Source organism: Somniosus microcephalus, chromosome 3, assembly GCF_052327205.1.
Source record: "Somniosus microcephalus isolate GS21.2 chromosome 3, FLI_Smic_1.0, whole genome shotgun sequence".
NCBI lineage: Eukaryota > Metazoa > Chordata > Chondrichthyes > Squaliformes > Somniosidae > Somniosus > Somniosus microcephalus.
In genome coordinates, this window is record NC_140989.1 from 289,440,327 (window position 1) to 289,466,001 (window position 25,675).

General features: G+C 43.8%; 2 protein-coding genes across 8 annotated transcripts in view; one reads left to right on the forward strand and one right to left on the reverse strand.

Moving 5' to 3' along the window:
* Positions 1–9,313, reverse strand: part of dnai4 (dynein axonemal intermediate chain 4) — a 185,495-nt gene extending 176,182 nt beyond the window's left edge. Inside the window, exons 1-2 of one of the 2 annotated variants that reach the window (XM_085982729.1) lie at positions 9,145–9,310; positions 1,038–1,221 (exon numbers count right to left, since the gene is read on the reverse strand). In XM_085982729.1, the coding sequence (XP_085838855.1) occupies positions 1,038–1,221; positions 9,145–9,170 (210 nt within the window). In that variant the 5' untranslated portion in view covers positions 9,171–9,310. Of the gene's footprint in view, positions 1–1,037; positions 1,222–9,144 lie in introns of both variants that reach the window. The other variant, XM_085982730.1, reaches the window with a different exon arrangement.
* Positions 9,314–9,584: 271 nt separating this feature from the next.
* Positions 9,585–25,675, forward strand: part of LOC147122047 (mesoderm induction early response protein 1-like) — a 75,706-nt gene continuing 59,615 nt past the window's right edge. For 3 of the 6 annotated variants that reach the window (XM_085982732.1, XM_085982735.1, XM_085982733.1), the window contains exons 1-3: positions 9,585–9,634; positions 10,423–10,447; positions 10,888–11,033. In XM_085982732.1, the coding sequence (XP_085838858.1) occupies positions 9,626–9,634; positions 10,423–10,447; positions 10,888–11,033 (180 nt within the window). In that variant the 5' untranslated portion in view covers positions 9,585–9,625. Of the gene's footprint in view, positions 9,635–10,136; positions 10,268–10,422; positions 10,476–10,887; positions 11,034–16,881; positions 16,934–25,675 lie in introns of those variants that run through there. The other 3 variants (XM_085982737.1, XM_085982734.1, XM_085982736.1) reach the window with 3 other exon arrangements.

Here is a 25,675-nt window from a genome sequence, read left to right on the forward strand (position 1 = left end):
CTGGCTCACCCGCTCGCGCGTTTCACCGCGGCTCTTATCAGGGATTGCGATCGCCCTTATCTCCCGATCGGTGGCCCTGTCTTTGCAGCCAACGCTGCTCGGCTTACCCACGAGGTTATGGAGGCTTCAGGGTCCTAATGCCTGTCGCTTCCAGTCGCTGGAAGCTGTCAGGATTTCTGCTGCCGTTCAGTTTTGAGTGGGGTGTTGAGGATTGAAACCTCTCTTCAACGTCCTGTCTTTGGACAAAGCCGCCGTGGAATAACTGCCGCAGGGTTCGAACCGACTCGTCGCCAGTGTTAAGTATGTGTATTGTATTGAACAATTAACACAAAGACTTAAACGTATAACTCAAACAGGTCTTTACTGGTTGGAGGTAGGGACTGCACGTAGGTCTTTACTTCATGCCCACAGGCGGGAACTGAGGGGAGATCAGTACCCACAGTACTATTTATACCCCTATGGCCAGGAGTGGTACTGCGTATCACTACGCCCTACAAGTAGTGCAGTCCTGTCCATAGGTTCAAAGTAGCACACATATTACATACACAACACCAGGAGAGGAATCCTTCTTCCTATGATGATATTTTTAACCTTCCACATTTTGGGTGTTCCAGGCAGAAAGGATGGTACATGGAAACATAGGAACAGGAGTAGGCCATACTGCCCCTCAAGCCTATCAGATTGTGGCTGACCTGTACGTCAACTCCATTTATCTGCCATTTCTTCATATCTCTTGATACCCTTACCTAACAACACTGTATTGCTCTCAGTCTTAAACATTTCAATTGAATGAATGAGCTTCCTCAGATCTTCGTCAATACTGCTTTGAAACCAACAATGTGAGTGCCCAAGACCAGTTTTTTCTCTCCTTTCCTACGATGGTGGAGTGAGGAGGAGAAAAAGAAAATGCCCAGCAACCACTTGGAGTCTCCATCTATGGCACAATTGAGATTGACAAGGTGTTTATATGGTGAGTTTTGGCACAAATCCCAGTGTTCACAATAATAACAATTTGAGATGTTCACATAAAACTGTACCTGTATACCGTGTCTTCCTCCCGCACTATAGCCTTTGTCCAAGATCTTGTCTGCTTGCATATTTACCCTTGGGCGACTAGATGACCCTACAAAACTCAAAGAGCTTTTGTGGCTGTGTCTACTGAAGTTCCCCATGCTGCCATGAGTAGGAAATTTCTTTACGCTTCCTCCCATTTTCGATGACCTACAATTTCAAGTCAACAGAAGCTATTAAAGATTCAAACATACTGCAATGTTTTGGTACCAGTATATACTTTATGAAAAATCACTTAAGCCAAATTACTTTAATGTGTGATATACTTATTGTGCAATACTCTTGATTTGTCATTTGCTCCCACTACTACCACCAGCAGTGACAGAGCTATAACCACAAGTACTGCATCCTAATGTTACATAGCTCAAAATGCTTTCTCCAGACACAACTGAAGTTTGGCTGGGCAAAATCTAGAATTGTACCATTGGCTGTTTTTCATAGTACAAAAATGTCAGTACACATTGCCCTTCAGTGCCAAAGTTTCAAGGTGAATTCTCCACAATGTCCCCAGAAATAGACAACAACAGTGTTACAGGGTTTGTACCTGCTGCAATGGAAGACTCCAAATCCCATTGAATCTTCTGGGGTCAGGCCTATTTACATATTTATAGTGCGCTCCTGGCATGAGTAATGCCTGTCATTAGGAGCTCGCTATTTGAGGGAGCAATTTGAAGGGCTGCTGCAAAATGTTAAAGGCCTAGAGCAGCAGTTGAATGGAGAGAGCATTTCTGGAGGAAGATGTTTCAGCGCTATCAGAAAAATGGAGCAGAGACTTAGCAGAGCACCATGGTTTACTGATTCTGCTGAAGGAAGTGTGACAGAGGAGGGTGGCTCTGGTATCCAAGAACACCAATCATAGAGTGCATAAGAGGAGATGTATGTCAATGCTGTCTTAAGCACCCAGAGGACTTGGCAGCAAGTGAGGGAAAGGTTCAGAGACATAACCAGATCAGGAAAGGTACAAATCTTAACTTCATACTAAGAATTGGGCAAAGTATATGTGCCACAAAGTGTTTTCTCTACACTTTCTTGCTGTCCACGGAATTCTTACAATACTTGCCCAGTCTGTAGCAGGAAGCATTTTGCGACAGCAGCCTATACCTATTATTTCCCCACACTTACATCCTTAAAGGGCTACACCCCAAAAATTCTTCCATCTGAATCTTGCTGCATGGTCCATATACATGTGATCATGATAGGCTGCATGGTAGCCACTTGAGTCCCACTATGTGTGCTACTGATGCTTTTCAACTCTGCTTGCTGGCCAAAACATTGCAGAACTGTAGAAAGCACTTACAGACTGGAAAGCTGCGAGGTACATTTTATGGCCCTCAAGGTATTTAAAGATGCCACCTGGCAGTGCATTGGGCTAGAGAACATATGATTAGTAAAGGGTGAAGTTAGAGGCTCGCCACCAGCTTAGGTCAGTTACCACCCTGGTCACCCTACTCATGTAATAACTTACTGGGGGTGATTTCTGTCTGCCTACTGCCCCGTTTTTCAGTGGAAACAGGGTGATAGAAGGTCCAATTTTTTTTAATTCACCCGTGTACACTGTACCATTATTAAAGCATGTTGGGACATTTTACTACGTTAAAGGTGCTTTATTAATGCACGTTGTTGTTGTTATTATGTGAGCAGAGAAAATAAAATTGGCAGAACTTTCATCTTTGGCGGAGTTATATAATAAGCAGCCGATCCACTACAGCCCGTGTTACGCGCCCGCTGAAGTCCAAAGTTCCATCCACTGTTTCTTAGACAGAGAAGGGCAGCAAGATACATGAATCTCCGAAGGGAGGTTCAGCAAAAGCTCTAAAGGATACAATATTACTCCCTGTGGCAAAGCATTCCATGCTCCATCAACCCTTTGTGTAAAGAAAAATGTCCTAACCTCTCTCCTCACACTCAGTAATGATTTTAAATTGATGACCTCTCATCATTGACTCACTAACCAGAAGAAATAGTCTTTCCTTATTCATCCATTAAAACCCTTCATTAAATCTCCTCTTAATCTTCTATGCGCCAGTGGAAATAGTTCTGGTCTCTCAAAGTCTCTCATCATAACTTTAATTTCCTATCCCAGGCAATATCTTGGAGGGTTTATACTTCAAGCTCTCAATAGATTTAATGTACTTTCTACAATGGGGCGCTCAAAACTACACACACTACTCTAACTATGATCTAACCAGTATTTTGTATAAATTTATCATAACTTCTTTACTCTTGTATTCCATGTCCATATTTATTAAAAAAAAAAAATACTTTTGGCCTTTTTTATGACTTTATCATGTTTTCATGTAATTGTGTATATGAACTTCTCGGTGTCTCTGTTCATCCACACCCATCAGCATCTTTCCATTGAGTGTACACTTCCATTACTTGTTTTTTTCTCCCAACATGTATTACCTCAGACTTCTCAACATTAAATTGTATCTGCTACCAATTGCCCATTCCGCTAACTGTTTGTCACTCTGAATTTTTTTACAGCCCTTCTCATTATTTGCCAAACCTACTTTGGTGTTGTCAACATATTTTAAGATTATGTCCCCTGTACCCAAATAAAGAAGGCTTTTCAAAGCCAGAAGAAAGTGAAGGAAACAGATGGGCTTAGCGGGGCAGTTCCAGAGAATAGTACCGAAATAGCTAAGGCGCTGCCACCAACATGAAGGACACTGTCTGATAACCATAGGATAGTAGAGGAGAGGCAAGATTGAAGGAGGTTGCAAAGGTAGTGTGGGGCAAGGCCATGGAGAGATTTCAAGACGAGGAAGGGGAGTTTAAACTTAATGCATTGGTGGACAGTTGTGTAGCCTGAACAGGGGCAAAGGGCAAGCAGAACTTAGTGCAGCTTAATTTTGAACAAGTTGGAGTTTAGCGAGCGAGGAGGACAGGAGTCCGACAAGGAGGCTGTTGCAGTGGTGGTAAACTACTAATTTATTTCCTTACCAAAAAAAGCTGCATAGCACGACCAGTGACTGTCACTTACAAGGGAGATTGCATGACACCATAACAAGCAGTTTAACTAAACGAGGCACTGCACAACAAAGTTAGTCAAGCAATTTGCCAAAAAAATCACTTGTTTATGCCATCCACAAAATCTCGCCTATGTGTCACGGTACTCTAAAACAAAAAGGGATGCTTTTGAAGTAACAGGATACAAAAGTGACATTTGATGGGGAAATGTTAAAACACATTCTGAAACATTTACATCCTTAAACATCATTATGAATTCTTCTTTGCTTTCCATATTAAAGGACTGAACGTGTCTAGTTATGAATCATCGCTTTTTGAATGGCTCGTGCACCTTCTGGGACAGCGGACAGCAAAAAAGGAAATGAAAAGCTGCAAAAACGTTCAGAATCTTGTCACTCTTGAAGCTACGAAAGTCAACTGAGTGTCCCAGCGTTAGTTCTCCTAAGGTGGCTCAGAAAGAGAAATTGCAGCCTAGGAGCACGAGCACACCCCGGCCTGCCAGAAATCTGGGCCTAGGACCACCAACGGAGAACAAACCTCATAGATCTACGAGGACGAACATACACTGAATCCCAGAGGGCAGCGGACTGAGGCTCGTAGGACCGTCCTCCATCTTCAGGAGAGGAGATTGGAAGCAAAGCGCCGGTCGGAAATGCCCCTCGCTCACTCCTTATTTTTTTTTTAATATTCGTTTAAGGGATGTGGGCGTCGCTGGCAAGGCCAGCATTTATTGCCCATCCCTAATTGTCCTTGAGAAGGTGGCGGTGAGCCGCCTACTTGAACCGCTGCATTCCGTGTGGTAACCCCTGTATTTACCCCTGTATCAAATGTGCCACAACATTAATAAAACTCAAAAATAACAACAGAAAATGCTGGAAAAATTCAGCAGGTCAGGCAACATCCGTGGACAGAAATTTGAGTTGACGTTTCGGGTCGAACCCTTCTTCAAAACTGGAAAGAAAAGATAGATCGGAGGCAGGGCTGCGATCGGACAAAAGAATAAAAGAAACAAAAGAAGTAAAAAAGAGACAATAAAAGGTGTTAGAAGCTAGACGAGATGGTAATAGGCTGAGATTGGGTGTAAAGTGTACTGGCAGGGCAAGGGATAGCTGTCAGGTGTGAGAGCGAAACAAAAGGAAAGGGGGGGGGAAAGGAGTGGAAAAATTACAAGAAAAAATGAAATAGGGGCCGAGGTTATGATCTGAAATTGTTGAACTCGATATTGAGTCCGGAAGGCTGCAGAGTGCCTAATCGGAAGATGAGGTGCTGTTCCTCGCGTTTACGTTGAGCTTCCGTGGAACAATACAAGAGGCCAAGGACGGTGAGGTCCGAGTGGGAATGGAGCGGTGAATTAAAATGACAGGCGACCGGAAGCTCGGGGTCACCCTTACGGACTGAACGGAGGTGTTCCGCAAAGCGGTCACCCAATCTGCGTTTGGTCTCCCCAATGTAGAGGAGACCGCATCGTGAGCAGCGAATACAGTATAATAGATTGCGAGAAGTACAAGTAAATCGCTGTTTCACCTGGAAGGGGTGTTTGGGGCCCTGGACAGTGGGAAGGGGGGAGGTATAGGGGCAGGTGTTACATCTCCTCCGTTTGCACGGGAAGGTGCCAGGCGAAGGGGAAGGGATGTTTGGGGTGATAGAGGAGTGGACTAGGGTGTCTCAGAGGGAGCGGTCCCTGCGGAATGCTGAAAGGGGAGGGGAGGGGAAGATACGTTTGGTGGTGGGATCACTTTGGAGGTAGCGGAAATGCCGGAGGATGATCCGTTGAATGTGGAGGCTGGTGGGGTGAAAGGTGAGGACAAGGGGAACCCTATCGTGGTTCCGGGAGGGAGGGGCAGGGGCGAGGGCAGAAGTGCGGGAGATAGAACTGACACGGTCGAGGGCAGTGTCAATCACGGTAGAGGGGAATCCTCGGTTGCGGAAAAAGGAAGACATGTCTGAAGCACTGGTGTGGAAGGTGGCATCGTCGGAGCAGTTACGGCGGAGACGGAGAAACTGGGAGAATGGAATAGAGTCCTTACAGGAAGCGGGGTGGGAGGAAGTGTAGTCCAGGTAGCTGAGGGAGTCAGTGGGCTTGTAGTGAATATTGGTCGATAACCTATCCCCAGAGATGGAGACGAAGAAGTTGAGGAAGGGAAGGGAAGAGTCCGAGATGGACCATGTGAAGGCGAGGGAAGGGTGGAAATTGGAGGCAAAGTGAATGAAATTGTCAAGTTCGGGACGAGAGCAGGAAACGGCACCGATACAGTCATCAAAGTATCGGAAAAAGAGGTGAGGGAGGGGACCCGAGTAGGACTGGAACAAAGATTGTTCCACATAGCCCACGAAAAGGCAGGCATAGCTAGGACCCATGCGGGTACCCATGGCAACACCTTTGATTTGGAGGAAATTAGTGGAGTTAAAGGAGAAGTTGTTCAATGTAAGAACAAGTTCAGCCAGGCGGAGGAGGGTGGTGGTGGATGGGGACTGGTCGGGCCTCTGTTCAAGGAAGAAGCAGAGCGCCCTCAGGCCATCCGGGTGGGGGATGGAGGTGTAGAGGGATTGTACGTCCATGGTGAAAAGGAAGCGGTTGGGGCCAGGAAACTGGAAACTGTTAAAGTGGCGGAGGGCGTCCGAAGAGTCGCGGATGTAGGTGGGAAGAGGCTGGACAAGGGGAGAAAAGATAGAGTCAAGATAGGAAGAGATAAGTTCCGTGGGGCAAGAACAGGCTGAAACGATGGGTCTACCAGGGCAGTCCTGTTTGTGGATCTTGGGAAGGATGTAGAAGCGGGCTGTGCGGGGTTGGGGAACTTTCATCGCTAACTGCCGCCATGACATCGGCCGTCTCCATTTCTCTGCTCCCCTCACTCACTCCAACCTACCTCCCTCTGAACTTGCAGCACTCCATTCTCTTAGATCCAACCCTGACATTGTCATTAAACCCGCTGACAAGGGTGGTGCTGTTGTTGTTTGGCGCACTGACCTCTACCTAGCGGAAGCTGAACGCCAACTCTCCGACACCTCCTCCTACCTCCACCTGGACGATGACCTCACTACCGAACATCAAACCACCGTTTCCAAGACTGTCACTGACCTCATCTCCTCTGGAGATCTTCCCCCCGCTGCCACCAACCTCATAGTTCCCCAACCCCGCACAGCCCACTTACACCTCCTTCCCAAGATCCACAAACAGGACTGCCCTGGTAGACCCATCGTTTCAGCCTGTTCTTGCCCCACGGAACTTATCTCTTCCTATCTTGACTCTATCTTTTCTCCCCTTGTCCAGTCTCTTCCCACCTACATCCGCGACTCTTCGGATGCCCTCCGCCACTTTAACAGTTTCCAGGCCCCAACCGCTTCCTTTTCACCATGGACGTACAATCCCTCTACACCTCCATCCCCCACCCGGATGGCCTGAGGGCGCTCCGCTTCTTCCTTGAACAGAGGCCCGACCAGTCCCCATCCACCACCACCCTCCTCCGCCTGGCTGAACTTGTTCTCACATTGAACAACTTCTCCTTTAACTCCACTCATTTCCTCCAAATCAAAGGTGTTGCCATGGGTACCCGCATGGGTCCTAGCTATTCCTGCCTTTTCGTGGGCTATGTGGAACAATCTTTGTTCCAGTCCTACTCGGGTCCCCTCCCTCACCTCTTTTTCCGATACATTGATGACTGTATCGGTGCTGTTTCCTGCTCTCGTCCCGAACTTGACAATTTCATTCACTTTGCCTCCAATTTCCACCCTTCCCTCACCTTCACATGGTCCATCTCGGACTCTTCCCTTCCCTTCCTCGACTTCTCCGTCTCCATCTCTGGGGATAGGTTATCGACCAATATTCACTACAAGCCCACTGACTCTCACAGCTACCTGGACTACACTTCCTCCCACCCCGCTTCCTGTAAGGACTCTATTCCATTCTCCCAGTTTCTCCGTCTCCGCCATATCTGCTCCGACGATGCCACCTTCCACACCAGTGCTTCAGACATGTCTTCCTTTTTCCACAACCGAGGATTCCCCTCTACCGTGATTGACACTGCCCTCGACCATGTCAGTTCTATCTCCCGCACTTCTGCCCTCACCCCTGCCCTCCCTCCCGGAACCACGATAGGGTTCCCCTTGTCCTCACCTTTCACCCCACCAGCCTCCACATTCAACGGATCATCCTCCGGCATTTCCTCTGCCTCCAAAGTGATCCCACCACCAAACGTATCTTCCCCTCCCCTCCCCTTTCAGCATTCCGCAGGGACCGCTCCCTCCGAGACACCCTAGTCCACTCCTCTATCACCCCAAACAGCCCTTCCCCTTCGCCTGGCACCTTCCCGTGCAAGCGGTGGAGATGTAACACCTGCCCCTAAACCTCCCCACTGTCCAGGGCCCCAAACACCCCTTCCAGGTGAAACAGCGATTTACTTGTACTTCTCGCAATCTAGTATACTGTATTCGCTGCTCACGATGCGGTCTCCTCTACATTGGGGAGACCAAACGCAGACTGGGTGACCGCTTTGCGAAACACCTCCGTTCAGTCCATAAGGGTGACCCCGAGCTTCCGGTCGCCTGTCATTTTAATTCACCGCTCCATTCCCACTCGGACCTCACCGTCCTTGGCCTCTTGTATTGTTCCACGGAAGCTCAACGTAAACGCGAGGAACAGCACCTCATCTTCCGATTAGGCACTCTGCAGCCTTCCGGACTCAATATCGAGTTCAACAATTTCAGATCATAACCTCGGCCCCTATTTCATTTTTTCTTGTAATTTTTCCACTCCTTTCCCCCCCCCCCTTTCCTTTTGTTTCACTCTCACACCTGACAGCTATCCCTTGCCCTGCCAGTACACTTTACACCCAATCTCAGCCTATTACCATCTTGTCTAGCTTCTAACACCTTTTATTGTCTTTTTTACTTCTTTTGTTTCTTTTATTCTTTTGTCCGATCGCAGCCCTGCCTCCGATCTATCTTTTCTTTCCAGTTTTGAAGAAGGGTTCGACCCGAAACGTCAACTCAAATTTCTGTCCACGGATGTTGCCCTACCTGCTGAGTTTTTCCAGCATTTTCTGTTGTTATTTCGGATTTCCAACATCCACAGTATTTTGCTATCGTATTAATAAAACTCACGTCATTGCGGGGTTGGCTTTCTTCATTGTTATTTTCTGGCGATTCCAACGGGATGGCAGATTAACCGGATGGATCTACGTGTGTCCCGCTCGGTAACTCTCACTCCGAGCCGCTTGGTCCGTTCCTAAGCGACAGGACCGTTGGCAGGGGCCGGGCGTTTACCGTTACCATAGTTACAACGCCCCGCCCACTTTCACCGCCCACCTTTGCAAGAAACTTCGATTTGATTGGCCACTGTTCAAACGAAACCAACTTATTCTTATTGTAACTTATAGCAGGCATTTTAAAAATAGTTTTTACCGGCAGACTAAAATAGATATTTGCAAATAGTCAACAGAAGCAGACTGTGGACGAACGATATTACTTTACATGTATAGGAGACAAGTTGTTCTCGCATCCAATCAGCGCACTCGTTACCTCGCAGGCTGGGAAGTACATCCGGGTCAAGTAATGACCTCACTCGCCGACCCGAATTTAGAAAATGGCGGAGGTAAGGCGGACCCGTCAAAAGACTTATCTCTTCAGCAAAAATAAAAAGTTAATTTTAAAATCTTATTTTTAATATTTATTTTCAAACTTTGCCGTCATTAATGTCTGAATTCAAATCAAGTGTGTTTTTAAAGAGGAAATATACAATTTTAAAGAGGAAACATTCAAATAATAAACTTTTTGTGCGTTTTTCCTTTGGGTTAAAATGATTAAGTTGTGGAAATATTATTGGGCGCTGTGCCGGAGCCTGGCTTCGCGGCGCGCTTTTCCCCCCATGTTGAAGTTCCGTTCGTATCCGCTAGGCCTTATATAGGGTAATTTTTTCCTCATAGAATTCGCCTCTTTTTAAAAATAAATCAATTAAAAGCTGTTTTTTTCCTGAAACAGTTTCCATAAAAATATTTGCGGCATTTATCAAATTTACTTTGAATTTTCAGTAGTTTATCTTAAGCTTCCGCTCCAGGTCTGCTAAGAAAGTCCGCCAACTCCAGCTTCATATAAAACAAACTTTTCTAGTACCCCCGCCCCCATTCCCAACCGTGACATCGCAGTCAGACGTCTTAACTTTGTCCTTTGTATATTTATCATCGCTTCCAAACATCATTTTGGGAGGGGGAACGGTTTGCGAATACAAGTAAAACATTAGTGTTAGCCTTCAAGGAGGTTTTACCGTGTTTTTTGTAACTCTCATAAAATGTATTTTGAGGTGGAAATTTTGCATTTCTTTTTTAAATGTTTTCATCAGTGAAGTTATTTTGAATCTTTTTAAAGTTTTTTTTTAATTTACAGCCTTCCGTTGGAAGCTCGAGCCCAGGTACAGTAAATGTAAACTTTCCTTAAAGGTCTGTATTTATAGTAAAGCGTCCAGTTTCATTGCGATGTGTTGTGAAAATAAATCGTGCTGTAAGCTGCACAGATCTTCAAGCACATTAATGTAAATAGTAATGGGAGATTCTGTGTAAACCTAAAAATGCAGAATTCCAAAACCAGATTTTTTTTGCCTTTAACATGTAATCTGACAGAATTTGCAAGAGAGAATTCACCATCAGTTGTGGTGGCAGAGTTGTGTAGTTATGACTTGTAGAACCAATCAATGTTGGAATGCAAAAATCATAAAATTTGTATTAAATAATATTCTGAAAGCACAATCTAGTATTAAAGGTGGTATGTAACCACGATGAGAAGTCAGAAACATTACATTATGTGCTCTTTCCCCCCCACCACCCCCAAAACAAAAAAAAATGCCTTCTGCAGGGGGTTCAGCAGGCTCGGAGGACCATGATTTTGATCCGTCTGCTGATATGCTGGTGCATGATTTTGATGATGAACGGACACTTGAGGAGGAGGAAATGATGGAAGGTGACAACAATTTCAGCTCAGAAATTGAGGATCTTGAAAGGGTAAGTGATAATTTTTGATTTTAAAAAACCAAATTGGGTACGGTTTATGCTGCTAATTGCTCTTAATTGTGTACAAATGCAGATTTGATGGATGGAGTGATATCTTTCCAGCTTCCTTATGCTCTTGATAACATTTGTGAAAAATGGAAACATTTTTTATAGTAAGACAAGTGAGGATATACTCACAGTTCACTTACCACGGTATGCAGCCTTGTGCTGCCAGATCTAGTCACGTTTTCCTATCAAAGATTACTAGTGGAACATATTTTTGTTTCAAGATTTAGAACCCTGTCATTTTACCCACTTTTTCTGTTTACCTTATCTATTTGTGTTACGTTGAAAAGTTTGACTTTGGTAGACTTTCCAGTCCAGACCAGCTACAATTTAAATGTTTACTGGAGAATTATTTTTTGCTTGATCAGTTTATCTATTGTTTCAAACCATCTGTTACTGTTGTCTTGTTCCTGGTGGTTGAAGTCATTCACTTATTCTCCTGCAAATAAATGTTTACTGCTCTTGTACTGTGCGCATCAGTAAATTCAGTTAAATAGTTCCATCATAATTTTTAATGGGGAAGAAAATTGTAGTAAAATCACTTTCCTAAATAAGTAACTGCTTATTGTTACTCTTGGTCCCTTTTAATAAGGGCAATTTTAATTACTTGCATTATAATTTTTTTTAACTGAAAAGCAAGCGTAGTGCACTAAAGCCATGCTGAAATTAGGAGTTGAAGCACCTAGAGAGATCAGGAAAAAAATTTCTATGATTTTAATGTTGCAAGAAAACTTCATGCTCAGTTCTCTTTAATTAGATGGCATTCTGTTATCATCGGAAACCTACTTCTGAGTTTACATCAAAGAATTTTTATAAGGCAAATATTAAAGAAAATATATTAAAGAAATCAAAACTTATAAATGAATATTTATGTGGGAACGTGCTTAATTCATCTAATTCCTTCCCCATTAAATTAATGATCAGTTTACCAACTATGTAAACAAAGTCATCTTGCAGCTTGTTTTGTTTAATAGTTGTATTTACTTGATCACAGAAATAAAGGTAATGGACAGATTATAAATTAAAGGAATGAGGGTCAGATTGTCACTGTGTTAACTAGAATTGGGAATGTGGAATACAATGGATAAACTATATAGATAAAGAATAATAGATTCCTGGTAGTGATTACAAATCAATAGTGTAATTGAGGTATTTCAACTGTCCAAAACGGCATTATAAATGGTTCTTTATGGAGTTGGTTCCTCTGTGTTGATCAGTTTTCACACTGACAGTGGTAGTCGATGCTTATACAAGCTGTGCTTAATGTTCATTGTGCTTGGTGTGTGATGATCTGATAAAATTATTAATTTTTTGTGATGTGATATAAGTTTATGCAGAGAATTTCATTGGGTTACAAATGGACCCAAATTTGAAAATCTATGGATTAGATAATAAAGAATATATAAGAGTTATTAAGGGACAGATGAAAAAAGAAATGTTTTTGTTACATAATACATAGAATTACATCGAAATTACAACACAAGCAGGCCACTTGGCCCAACCAGTCCATGTTAATGTTTATCCTCCACACAAGCAGTGGTTCTAATACCATTTCCCTGCCTTGTTCCCATATCCATTTATTTCCCTTTCCTTGTTGCAATGGGCTGGAATTTTCTCCAGGTAGGCAGGTTGGGGGTGGGGGGCCTCTGAGACGGACGGGAAACGTGGGATGCCGGGTTTGCCACAGGTCCTGCCAAATTTAACGGGCCTGATTTGCATGTGAGGCCTCGGATTCCCGCCCGCAGCCAGCCGGATTGAGAGGCTGGCTGGCTGCGGGGGGTAGGCCTGCAGATGTGGAGAGGGAGCGAGGGGTTGGTCCAGGGGAGGGATCACCGGGGCGGGGTGGTGGTGGGGATCGGCTGGCTTGGTCGGGGATCGTGGGAGAGGGGTCGGTGGTCGGCTGGCCCGGGGATCATGGAGGGGACGGGAATCGGGAGAATTGTGGATTTGGGGGAGGTGGGGTCAGCCGGGGATTGGCAGGCAAGGAGAGAGGATTGGGGCCGGCCACTGGAGGATTGTGGCCGACCTCAGCATCAGCAGTGGGACGGTGGGGATCGGAGTCCTTGTGGTGGGGTCTCCGATCACGGGGGTGGGTTAGGTAGGGATCCTGGATCCAGGAGGTAGGTATAAAGCCACTTAGCTCCTGAATCCAGCAGTCCCCGCCTCGGTTTAACTTCCGGGTTTCACTAATTGTGTGAAACCTGTCCACGTGCAGTTAAATTCAAAATGGAGGTGACAAAAGAGGCTTCCAGCCTCATTATAAGAACATAAGAAATAGGAGCAGGAGTAGGCCATTTGGCCCCTCGAGTCTGCTCTGCCATTCAATAAGATCATGGCTGATCTGATCTTGGCCTCAACTCCACTTTCCCGCCTGCTCCCCATAACCCTTGACTCCCCTGTAGCTCAAATATCTGTGTATCTCCGCCTTGAATATATTCAATGACTCTGCCTCCACGCTCTTTGGGGTAGAGAATTCCAAAGATTCACGATTCTCTGAGAGAAGAAATTCCTCCTCGTCTCTGTTTTAAATTGATGTACTGCCCCCTGGGAGTGGGTTAGTCGCCCGTCCTGCCTCTGTTAAAACTGGAAGTGGGCGGGTTGGAGATGGGATCAGGTCAGGAATCCCATTTTTAACAATTTAACTGCCCCCACGCTCCAAACCCACCTGTTTTTTAGGGGAAAATTCTGGCCCAGGTTTCTGTTTCAATTTCTGTTTTGAAGTGCTGAAGAGAAACAGCAGTTGGGAATAATGATGTGATTTTGCCTTTTGGCTGCTACAGTGCAGTTAAAAAACTTGCCTTGAAGTGTTGGAAACACAGCAGCCAATTTGGACAAAGCAAGGTAGCACAAACAGCAGTGAGATAATCTGTTTAGTGATGTTGGTTGAGGGATAAATGTTGGCTAGGACTCCAGGAGAACTCCGCTGCTCTTAGAATGGCACCGTGGTTTATATGCACTAGTGGCCTCGGTTTAATGTCTCATCTGAAAGACGGCACCGCCAGCAATGTAACGCTCCCTCGGTACTGCACTAAAGTGGGACTTGAACCCATAACCTTCTGACTCGGGCGAGAGTGTGACCAACTGAGCCAGAGCTGTCACCTGTTCGGGTTTACTGATGGTTGATACATATCTCAGAAAAATTTTGATTGTGTTTGACCAGAGCAAAGTGTCTAATTGAGAACACCATCACCTTCAAGTTCCCCTCCAAGTCACACGTCATCCTGACTTGGACATACATTGCCGTTCTTTCATCATTGCGGGGTCAAAATCCTGGAACTCACTACCTAACAGGATTGTGGGAGCAACTTCGTTACACAGACTGCAACTGTTCAAGAAAGTGCGCACAACTTCTCGGGCAACTGGATGGGCAATAAATGCCGGCCTTGCCAGCGAAGCCTGCATCCAGAATGAATTTGAAAAAGCCATTGGGACATGGATGCATGTTTCATCCCCAAAGGTGTGACCATAAATTCATACAACCCTTGAGGTTTAGTAAACAATGAGTGCCACTGGTCTCTAGCGCTTAGCCTTTTGTCAGGTACTTGTCATATACTTAGAAACTCTAGCTACTCCAGGATATCCCTTCTATGAGCCACAGGATATGCATCAACTCATATCAGGTCAGTTAGTTTCTAATGATCCGCATAGAACTACATGGCCTTTTTTTAGGGACTGGTACATGAGTAATGCCCAGGGGACGTAAAACAGCCGTATTACTCTCAAAACAAACATCTTCCACAGTTCTCTGGCTTATGTGTTGCCTGATGTTGTGTGACATTGGTGCACAGACTAGGTTTCTGTGTTTAACTCATGGATAAGCTTGTCCTAGCTTCCTAGAGAACAGTGACTGGAAGCATATCAATATTTGTGCAGCTTGCTGATTCTGTGTAGGGATTAGATGAACTGCTGTGTAATCTTGCCCATCAAGAACCTGAGATTATGCTCTCAGCCAATGGATCAACAATGTCGCCGTACTCCGAGTAGACATGATGAGACACCGTGCTATCTCCTCAGGTGAGGGGAAATTTCAGCCCAGCCTGTTCCTGTGGTAGTCTTGGGGCACATTTTGCTGATTAAGCTATCTCAACTACAGGGTTTGCTTGCAGTTTGTTTTGACTCATTGGCAGCAACATTAGCACACTCTGGCTACCTGGTAGAATGTCTGGCATTATGGTTGAACCAGGTCTGGTGGCTCTGCGCAAGTTCTCCTGTATGTGCTCGGCTTGAACACATTCTCCACTGCATTCCTATCCCTGTCAGCGGTTTTCCCTGAAAATGCCTCTTTGATATTAATGGATCACCTACTTGGTGTCTGTATAGCAATTCAAGTGGTGAGAATCCTGTTGATTCTTGTCACCTTTAACTAAATAATAGGACGGTTTTTATCTCAATCCTGTTTGCTTATATCCTGTATCCATATGCTACGTGCCATTTAACTTCTCTACCAGCTTGTTTGAAAGCCGATGGTAAGGGAATCGAAATGGTTTTATCTGACACTGTTATCACAAGTATGTAACTGTTTGTGCCATAAAACCAACATTAAAACTCACCAAACCTTTTTTGGGTACCTAAACATTTCTAACAGTGCATTGGCCACAATGCCTTGTATCCATTGCCGCAGAAGCTATCTCATCTAGATGCCTAGATATAAAATCTATATACTACAGTCAATCCTTGATACATAATCTACTTTCGTCACTGATTTTTTCACTCCTGATAGACCTATAGGACAGGATTTTCATTGAGCCGTGGAGGCGGGATTGGAGGCGTGTGGGGGGCTAAAATCCCGAAATCGGGGGTCCCGCACCTAACCCGCCTCCATGCCAGTTTCAAAGGAGGCGGGTACCCGACCTGCACTGGGACCCCCCCCCCCGAGGCGGGAAGGGGATTAGTGCCAATTAACTGCCTGTTAACAGGTAGCTAACAGGCAGTTTTTAGCCTAATCCCTATTTTTAATGTTGAAGTGTGGGATTCCCGACAGCTCCAAACCACGCCAAGTTAGAGGAGGCGGACAGTCGGGATGAAGGGCTTGGAGGGGCCGAGATGTTCGGTGTTCAGGTGAGTGATGGGTGCATGAGTGCAAAGGTAAGTGTGTTTGGTGTGTGTAAAGTGTTTAAAGAAGTTTTACATACCTTTACAGCCTTCCTTCCTTCAGGTCTCGGGAGTCCCTCATCTCACTGGCACAGAAAGCAGAATGGCTGCGAACTGTCAAAAATTGCAGCATTCAGCTTTGTTCCGGGGAGATCTCTAAATCAGCCTGAGAGGAAGGAATTAACTTGGAGGGATGTAGAGTGATAGTAGATTTGAGGTTAGGATCAGATCAGCCATGATCTTATTGAATGGTGGAGCAGGCTCGAGGGGCCGATTGGCCTACTCCTGCTCCTATTTCTTACGTTCTTGACAGATGAAATATCAATCTGTGATGTCACCTGTTGCCGGGTGGCCCTTAATTGGCCTACTGAGCCCGCTGGGTGGGCTCAACAAGGTCAATCAAGTCAAAATCGCGTGGGTTGGCTAGAACTCGATGGAGGCAGGACTACAACCCCGAAAGTTGTATTCCCGACTCAATGAAAATCCAGCCCATAGTATCTATGCTAACACTCTTAAGATTTGTTAATTGTCATGGTTGATTATGATCCCCTGGTTTACCAATACGCTGAGACTGGGAACCTTAGAACAGGGAGCCTTAACCACTCATGAGACTTCTGAGCAGCATAATACATTTTCTACTGTTCCCATTTTGTTCCTTTTCTCTCCCTCTCCTCTCTGGAAAGCAGTGACTCATTCTGAGACAGCTCCATGGGTGGCAGATGCCCTCCAGGATCTTGCCCAAGTGAGCCTAGAGCGTGAGTATTGGTAGGTTATTTGACCACGGGTACGTTAGCTGAACCCAACACTGCCCTTAATTGATGTTCATGCGTGCACTTTCCAGCAGGAGTTATTGGATAGTGATTGGGAGCATTTTTCAAATACCAGTGCATCAGATGTTTGACTCTTGAATACTGAGAAGGATATATTCTGGCCCCTGATTTTATCTTATCACTTGCATAGAATGAGTGCAACAACATAGTTAATATAAGTAGTGCCATTAGTGGACTTTAATGTAGGTTGCATTTAATATTGTGAAATAATGTTTTTTGAATGTAATGCAGAATTAATTCTACCTGATGTTTAAAAGTCCCGATCCCTTGTGGGAACCAACATAAGAACATAAGAAATAGGAGCAGGAGTAGGCCATAAGAAATAGGAGCAGGAGTAGGCCAATCAGCCCCTCGAGCCTGCTCCACCATTCAATAAGATCATGGCTGATCTGATCCTAACCTCAAATCTTCTATCACTCTCCATCCCACCCGAACCCATGTGATCTCCCGGGAGAGGCGAAAAACCAGATAAAAAACCCAATGGCCAATTTGGGAGAAAAAATCTGGGAAATTCCTCTCCGACCCATCTAGGCGATCGAAACTCTTCCAGGAGATCACTCTGTCCCTATATTTTCTACAGTACTTACCTTCTGTAAAGGCGATCTCCACCCCAGCCAGGAACAGGAATAAAACCACCTCCTGAAATCTAACACAGAATTAGAACACAAGAAGTAGGAATAGAACCAGGCTACACGGCCCCTGGGCCCGCTCCACTACTCACAGGGCCATGACCATTCCGAACCTAGACTCATGTCCAATTTCCTGCCTGCTCCCCGTAACCCTTAATTCCCTTTACTTCTAGGAAACTATCTATTTCTGTTTTAAATTTATTTAATGATGTAGCTTCCACAGCTTTCTGGGGCAGCAAATTCCACAAACCTACCACCCTCTGAGTGAAGAAGTTTCTCCTCATCTCAGTTTTGAAAGAGCAGCCCCTTATTTTAAGATTATGCCCCCTAGTTCTAGTTTCACCCATCATTGGGAACATCCTCACCGCATCCACCTGATCAAGCCCCTTCACAATCTTATATGTTTCAATAAGATCGCCTCTCATTCTTCTGAACTCCAATGAGTAGAGTCCCAATCGACTCAACCTCTCCTCATATGACCATCCCCTCATTCCCGGGATTAACCGAGTGAACCTTCTTTGTACTGACTCGAGAGCAAGTATGTCTTAAGTATGGACACCAAAACTGTATGCAGTATTCCAGGTGCGGTCTCACCAATACCTTGTATAACTGCAGCAATACCTCTCTGTTTTTATATTCTATCCCCCTAGCAATAAAAGCCAACATTCCATTGGCCTTCTTGATCACTTGCTGCACCTACATACTAACTTTTTGAGTTTCGTGCACCAGGACCCCCAGATCCCTTTGTACTACAGTACTTTCCAGTTTCTTGCCATTAAGATAATAACTTGCTCTATGATTTTTCCTGCCAAAGTGCATAACCGCACACTTTCCAGTATTGTATTCCATCTGCCAAATCTCTGCCCACTTACTTAGCCTGTCTATGTCACTTTGCAGGTTTTTTATGTCCTCCTCACTCACTACTTTCCCTCCCATCTTTGTATCATCTGCAAACTTTGATATGTTACACTCGGTCCCCTCCTCCAAATCGTTAATATAGATTGTAAAGAGTTGGGGTCCCAGCACTGACCCCTGCGGAACACCACTAGTTACTGATTGCCAGTCTGAGAATGAACCATTTATCCCAACTCTCTGCTTTCTGTTAGAAAGCCAATTCTCCACCCACGCCAGAATATTACCCCCAATCCCGTGATTTTTTATCTTGAGCAATAATCTTTTGTGTGGCACCTTGTCAAATGCCTTTTGGAAGTCTAAATACACTACGTCCACTGGTTCTCCTTTATCCACCCTGTATGTTACTTCCTCAAAGAACTCGAGCAAATTTGTCAAACATGACTTCCCCTTCATGAAACCATGCAGAGTTTGTCCTATTAAATTATGTTTATCCAAATGTCCTGTTACTGTCTCCTTAATAATGGACTCTAACATTTTACCAACCACAGATGTTAGGCTAACAGGTCTATAGTTTCCAGCCTTCTGCCTACCACCCTTTTTATATAAGGGTGTTACATTAGCAGTTTTCCAATCTGCCGGGACCGTTGCTGAGTCCAGGGAGTTTTGGAAAATTATTACCAATGCATCCACAATCCCTACCGCCACTTCCCTCAAGACCCTAGGATATAAGCCATCAGGTCCAGGGGATTTATCCGGCTTAAGTCCCATTATTTTACCAAGTGCCACTTCCTTAGTGATTTTAATCGTATTTAGCTCCTCGCCCCCTGTTTGTCCAGTGTTGGGATATTTTTGGTGTCCTCTACCGTAAAGACTGATACAAAATATTGGTTCAGCGTTATTGCCATCTCCATGTTTCCCACCATTAATTTCCCAGTCTCATCCTCTAAGGGACCAACATTTACTTTAGCCACCCTTTTTCTTTTTATATAACTATAGAAACTTTTGCTATCCGTTTTTATATTTTTTGCTAATTTACTTTCATTATCTATCTTCCCTTAATCAATCTTTTAGTTATTTTTTGCTGTCTTTTAAAGACTTCCCAATCTTCTATCTTCCCACTAGATTTGGCTACCTTATATGCCCTTGTTTTTAGTCGGATACTATCCTTGATTACTTTACTTAGCCACGGATGGCTATCTTTTCTTTTACACCCTTTTTTCCTCAGTGGAATATATATTTTTTTTAAGTTGTAAAATAACTCCTTAAATGTACACCACTGATCATGTACCGTCTTACCCTTTAATCTATTTTCCCAGTCCACTCTAATCAATTCCGCTCTCATACCTTCATAGTCTCCTTTATTCAAGCTCAGCACGCTTGTTTGAGATCCAACCTTCTCACCCTCTACTTGAATATGGAATTCAACCATGTTATGGTCACTCATTCCAAGGGGATCCTTTACTAGGACATTTTTAATTAATCCTGTCTCATTACACAGGACCAAATCTAAGGTTGCTTGCCCCCTGGTCGGTTCAGTTACATACTGCTCAAGAAACCCATCCCTAATGCACTCAATGAACTCATCCTCAAGGCTGCTCTGCCCAGTTTGATTTGTCCAGTTAATATGATAGTTAAAATCCCCCATAATTATAGTTGTTCCCTTATTACAAGCCTCAACTATTTCCTGATTAATACTCCGTCCAATAAAGACAAATACATCTTTTTTTTCTCCTGAGCCATTTTATTTTAATTACTGTTGCCAATATTGAACTTTTTCATAGGATTCTTTTAAAATTTAGGGAGGGTGGCTGTAGTTTGCTAATAATGTGATGTCCTACTTAGAACACTGAAGAATACAATAGCTGCACATTAATACAAAAGCAAAATACTGGAAATTTTACGGACTGAAGGGTGACTCCGAGCTTCTGGTCGCCTGTCACTTTAATTCTCCGCTCCACTCCCACTCTGACCTCTCTGTCCTTGGCCTCTTACACTGTTCCAATGAAGCTCAACGTAAGCTTGAGGAACAGCACCTCCTCTTTCGATTAGGTACTTTATAGCCTTCTGGACTCGACGTGGAGTTCAACAATTTCAGACCATAACCTCTGCCCCCATCATTTTTTTCTCTCTCACATGGCAGCTGTCAACCATTCTGCCATTGCCATTGACATATCTTTTGTTTCTTAACTTGTCCCATTACCATCTCCTTTTGCCTTGCACCATCACCCCTTTGGTCTCTTAATCTCTCCTGCCTTCCATCCTGTCACAGACCTTCCCTTTTGTTTTTTCCTCCCCTCTCCCTGCCCTTACACTTGCTTAAAAACCTGTTACATCTCCAACTTTTTCCAGTTCTGATGAAGGGTCATCGACCTGAAACGTTAACACTGTTTCTTTCTCTACAGATGCTGTCTGACCTGCTGAGTATTTCCAGCATTTTCTGTTTTTATTGCTGCACATTAATAAGCTGATTATACATGCATCTGGTCACACCATCGGTAGTTCATGATTCAGGCCAGTTAGCTATTCTTAAATGCGCTTCACACCTTATAGTCTTGCTCATCATACAGTGCATTCCGGACTAATTGGGAGTTCTACTGACCTGCATTTATCTTGGAGCTGAATGCCTCCGGAGCTGCAGTTAATCCAGATTAATTCTGTCCGGTTGTGGGCTTTTTCAGACCAAGCAGAGGCGTATAAGATGCACTTTCGACAAATTTGAGCAGTGTTTTAGTTCACTCGGAATAGTTGACAAATGTTGTAATTTCATCAGCTAAATTAAAATTAGAACTAAAGAAAGACTAAAAATTGGGGGAGAGACTAGACTAGAACTAAAATTGTTTCTATGACAAAAAGAAGTCCAAAACTGTTGGAATAGATATTGAAAATTGAAGCAGACAAAAAAATTCTTGGTTTTCACTTGAGCACTAGTTTATTATTTCTCAGAATTTCTTGTAAGTCGTGTGATTTTTGGAGGGTTGGAAATCCTGAAATGCCTAACAAAAATATAGGGAGCACAAACTACATTTTCTGATCATTTTTACAAGACTAAGAACAAATATGACCCAAATTTGGGAACTAAATCTTGATTAAAGCTAGAACTAAATTTCTAAAGACGACTGTATAAATAAATTAAGACTAAAAGCCAAGGTACAGAAACAAAACTAAAGGTAAAATTTAAATTATTTCTAGGACTAAAACAAGAATGACCATGAGCCCTTGGTTCCCAATGTACACTTAATCAGGGTATAAATCCTCACTTCTACTTACTTAGTCATTAGCCGAACATTTTATGCTAGGGCTGATTTTAATAGTTATTAAAATCGTTTAATGTTTTTTGTGCTGAAAGCAGGGGATGTTTGTTATTGGTTATTGGAACACCATCCTTTTGCTCTTTTTTTTCGACCTCCCCCTCTTTTCCCCCCCCCCCCCCCCCCCGCCATGTCAAGCATCCACTGTTTGCATGTAACATTATAAGCTCTATTTTCATTCCAGCTACGTGCCTTGCCCTCAACCTCAAAACGTCCAACAGTGCCAGTGTGAATTTTTTCCATTTTCTACACCAGTAGTTCTTGCGAGAATGCTGATTTGCAGTCATTTGTTGGAAGCAATATTTCCTCTAGGCTGCGCAGCAATGGGAAAGGTCCTGCACAGGCCGCTTACCGGCTTCTCCATTGTAAATACCGCGCATGCGCGGAAATTTAAAGGGACCGCGCACTAAAAGAAACAGGCCACGCAGCCTACAGGGAACGTTGGTTGGAAGGTTTGTATTGTGGACCAGTGTGTATAAGAACTGGGTTGATATTGCTCTAAACTCATTTCATGTAGGACTATCATTTACTATGCAACCGAATAACCATAGTAATGGTAGATTAATGTTCTGTTCAATTTTCATATCCAACCTTGGCGTCTTGGCCCTTTTAGTATTTCTACTTTCTTGATGCTTCCATGATCTTTGCTGTTCTGTTCCCAGCTGCCTAATCAGGCAAATTCCATTATTTTTTCTATAGTACATTTGAATGCCTCAGAATTTGTTATCTGCTATTATTTGAAGAAAGTAGAATTTTTAATTTCAAAAGGCTTTATCACATGCATATATAAAAGGGTCCAGGTGGGTAGGAAAATAGTGACATTTGGATTTTGGTACAGATGAATTATTACACAGAGACAGATCAAAAAGCTAAGTGTATTGCATTTTTTTCCTATGTATCCACTTTTTTTTCCTAACTTCTCCTTTATCTACCGATTCTGTCATGCAAGGATCTTGGATGAGTTATATTAAACCGTTACCTTTAAATTTTACTCTCAAGGGCTTAAATGCTCTGACCAGGAGGGCTGGAAGATGTACATTGAGCCAGGCAAACTAGTTTATGGAGTGGTGCTACTTACATTTCACTGCAGCCTGAGACCATAAGAACCTATAGACTCTGGAACAGTTCCCATGGATTGAAGGGTAGCTAATGTAATCACACTATTTAAAAAAGGTGGTAGAGAGAAAATGGGGAATTATAGACCGGTAAGCCTGACATCGATAGTGGGGAAAATGCTAGAGTCCATTATAAAAGATGTAATAGCAGAGCATTTGGAAAACAGTGACAGGATCGGACAAAGTCAACATGGATTTACAAAAGGTAAATCATGCTTGACTAATCTACTGGAATTTTTTGAGGATGTAACTGGTAGAATAGATAAGGGAGAACCAGTGGATGTGTATTTGGACTTTCAGAAGGCTTTCGATAAGGTCCCGCATAAGAGATTGGCGTGCAAAGTTAAAGCACATGGGATTGGGGGTAAGGTACTGACTTGGATAGAGAACTGGTTGGCAGACAGGAAGCAAAGAGTTGGAATAAACAGGTCTTTTTCCGAGTGGCAGACAGTGACTAGTGGGGTACCGCTGGGATCGGTGCTAGGACCCCAGCTATTCACAATATATATTAATGATCTAGACGAGGGAACTAGATGTAATATCTCCAAGTTTGCAGATGACACACAGCTGGGTGGGCGTGTGTGCTGTGAGGAGGATACAGAGAAACTCCAGTATGATTTGGACAGGTTGGGTGATTGGACAGATGCATGGCAGATGCAGTGTAATGTGGATAAATGTGAGGTTATCCACTTTGTTGGCAAAAACAGGAAGACATTATCTGAACGACAATAGATTGGGAAAAGGGGAAGTGCAACGAGACCTGTGTGTCCTTGTGCACCAGTCGCTGAAGGTAAGCATGCAGGTGCAGCAGGCGGTTAAGAAGGCAAATGGTATGTTGGCCTTCTTAGCTGAGGATTCGAGTACAGGAGCAAGGATGTCTTGCTGCAGTTGTACAGGGCCTTGGAGAGACCACACCTTGAGTATTTTGTGCAGCTTTTGTCACCTTATCTGAGGAAGGATGTTCTTGCCATGGAGAGAGTGCAGCGAAGATTCACCAGACTGATACCTGGGATGGCAGGAATGACGTATGAAGAGAGATTGAGTCGATTAGGCTTATATTCGCTAGAGTTTAGAAGAATGAGAGGGGATCTTATTGAAACTTATAAAATTCTAACGGGACTAGACAGACTTGATGCAGGAAGGATGTTCCCAATGGCGGGGGAGTCCAGAACCAGGGGTCTAAGGATAAGGGGTAAGCCATTTAGGACTGAGATGAGGAATTTCTTCACCCAGAGAGTGGTGAACCTGTGGAATTCTCTACCACAGAAGGTAATTGAGGCCAACTTATTAAATATATTCAACAAGGAGTTAGATATATTTCTTAAGGCTAAAGGGATATGGGGAGAAAGCAGGGACAGGGTACCGAATTTGGATGATCAGTCATGATCTCATTAAATGGCAGAACAGGCTAGAGGGGCCGAATGGCCTACTCCTGCTCCCATCTTCTATGTTTCTATGAACCATTAACTTATCCCAGGCAAGAGGTTGGGTGATTATACATTTCTGGCTTAATTCCTGTGAGTCATTGAAGCAAACTTATGGGACTAAAGGCTGACAAGTCCCCTGGACCTGATGACCTGCATCCTTAAAAGAAGTGGCTACAGAGATAGTGGATGCATTGGTTGTAATCTTCCAAAATTCCCTTGACTCTGGAGAAGTCCCTGCGGATTGGAAAACCGCAAATGTAACGCCCTTATATTCAAATAAGAAGGGAGGCAGAAAGCAGGAAACTATATGCCTGTTAGCCTAACTTCTGTCATTGGCAAAATGCTCAAATCCATTTTTAAGGAAGTAGTAGCAGTACATTTAGAAAATCATAATACAATCAGAGTCAACATGGTTTTATGAAAGGGACATTGTGTTTGACAAATCTATTAGAATTCTTTGAGGAGGTAAAGAGCAGGGTGGATAAAGGGGAACCAGTAGATGTAGTGTATTTGGATTTCCAAAAGGCATTCGATAAGGTGCCACATAAAAGGTTACTGCATAAGATAAGAGCTCATGGTGTTGGGGGTAATATATTAGATTGGATAGAGGATTGGCTAACTAACAGAAAACAGAGAGTCGGGATAAATGGGTAATTTTCAGGATGGCAATCTGTAACTAGTGGGGTACCACAGGGATCAGTGCTGGGGCCTCAACTATTTTCAATCTATATTAATGACTTGAATGAAGGAAGCGAGTGTATTGTAGCCAAATTTGTGGACGATACAAAGATAGGTGAGAAAGCAAGTTGTGAGGAGGACATAAAGAGTCTGCAAAGGGATATAGATAGGTTAAGTGAGTGGGCAAGAATTTGGCAGATGGAGTATAATGTGAGAAAACGTGAAGTTATCCACTTTGGTAGGAAGAATAGAAGAAAAATATTTTTTAAATGGAGAAAGACTACAGCATGCAGTGGTACAGAGGGATTTGGGTGTCCTCTTACATGAAACACAAAAAGCTAACATGCAGGTGCAGCAAGTAATTAGGTAGGCAAATGGATGTTGGCCTTTATTTCAAGGGGGATAGAGTATAAAAGTAGGGATGTCTTGCTACAACTGGAGAGGGTGCTGGTGAGACCACACCTAGAGTCCTGCATACAGTTTTGGTCCCCTTATTTAAGGAGGGATATACTTGCATTGGAGGTAGTTCAGAGAAGGTTCACTAGGTTAATTCCTGGGATGGAAGGCATGTCTTATGAGGAAAGCTTGAGCAGGTTGGGCCTATACGCATTGGAGTTTAGAAGAATGAGAGGTGATCTTATTGAAATATATAAGA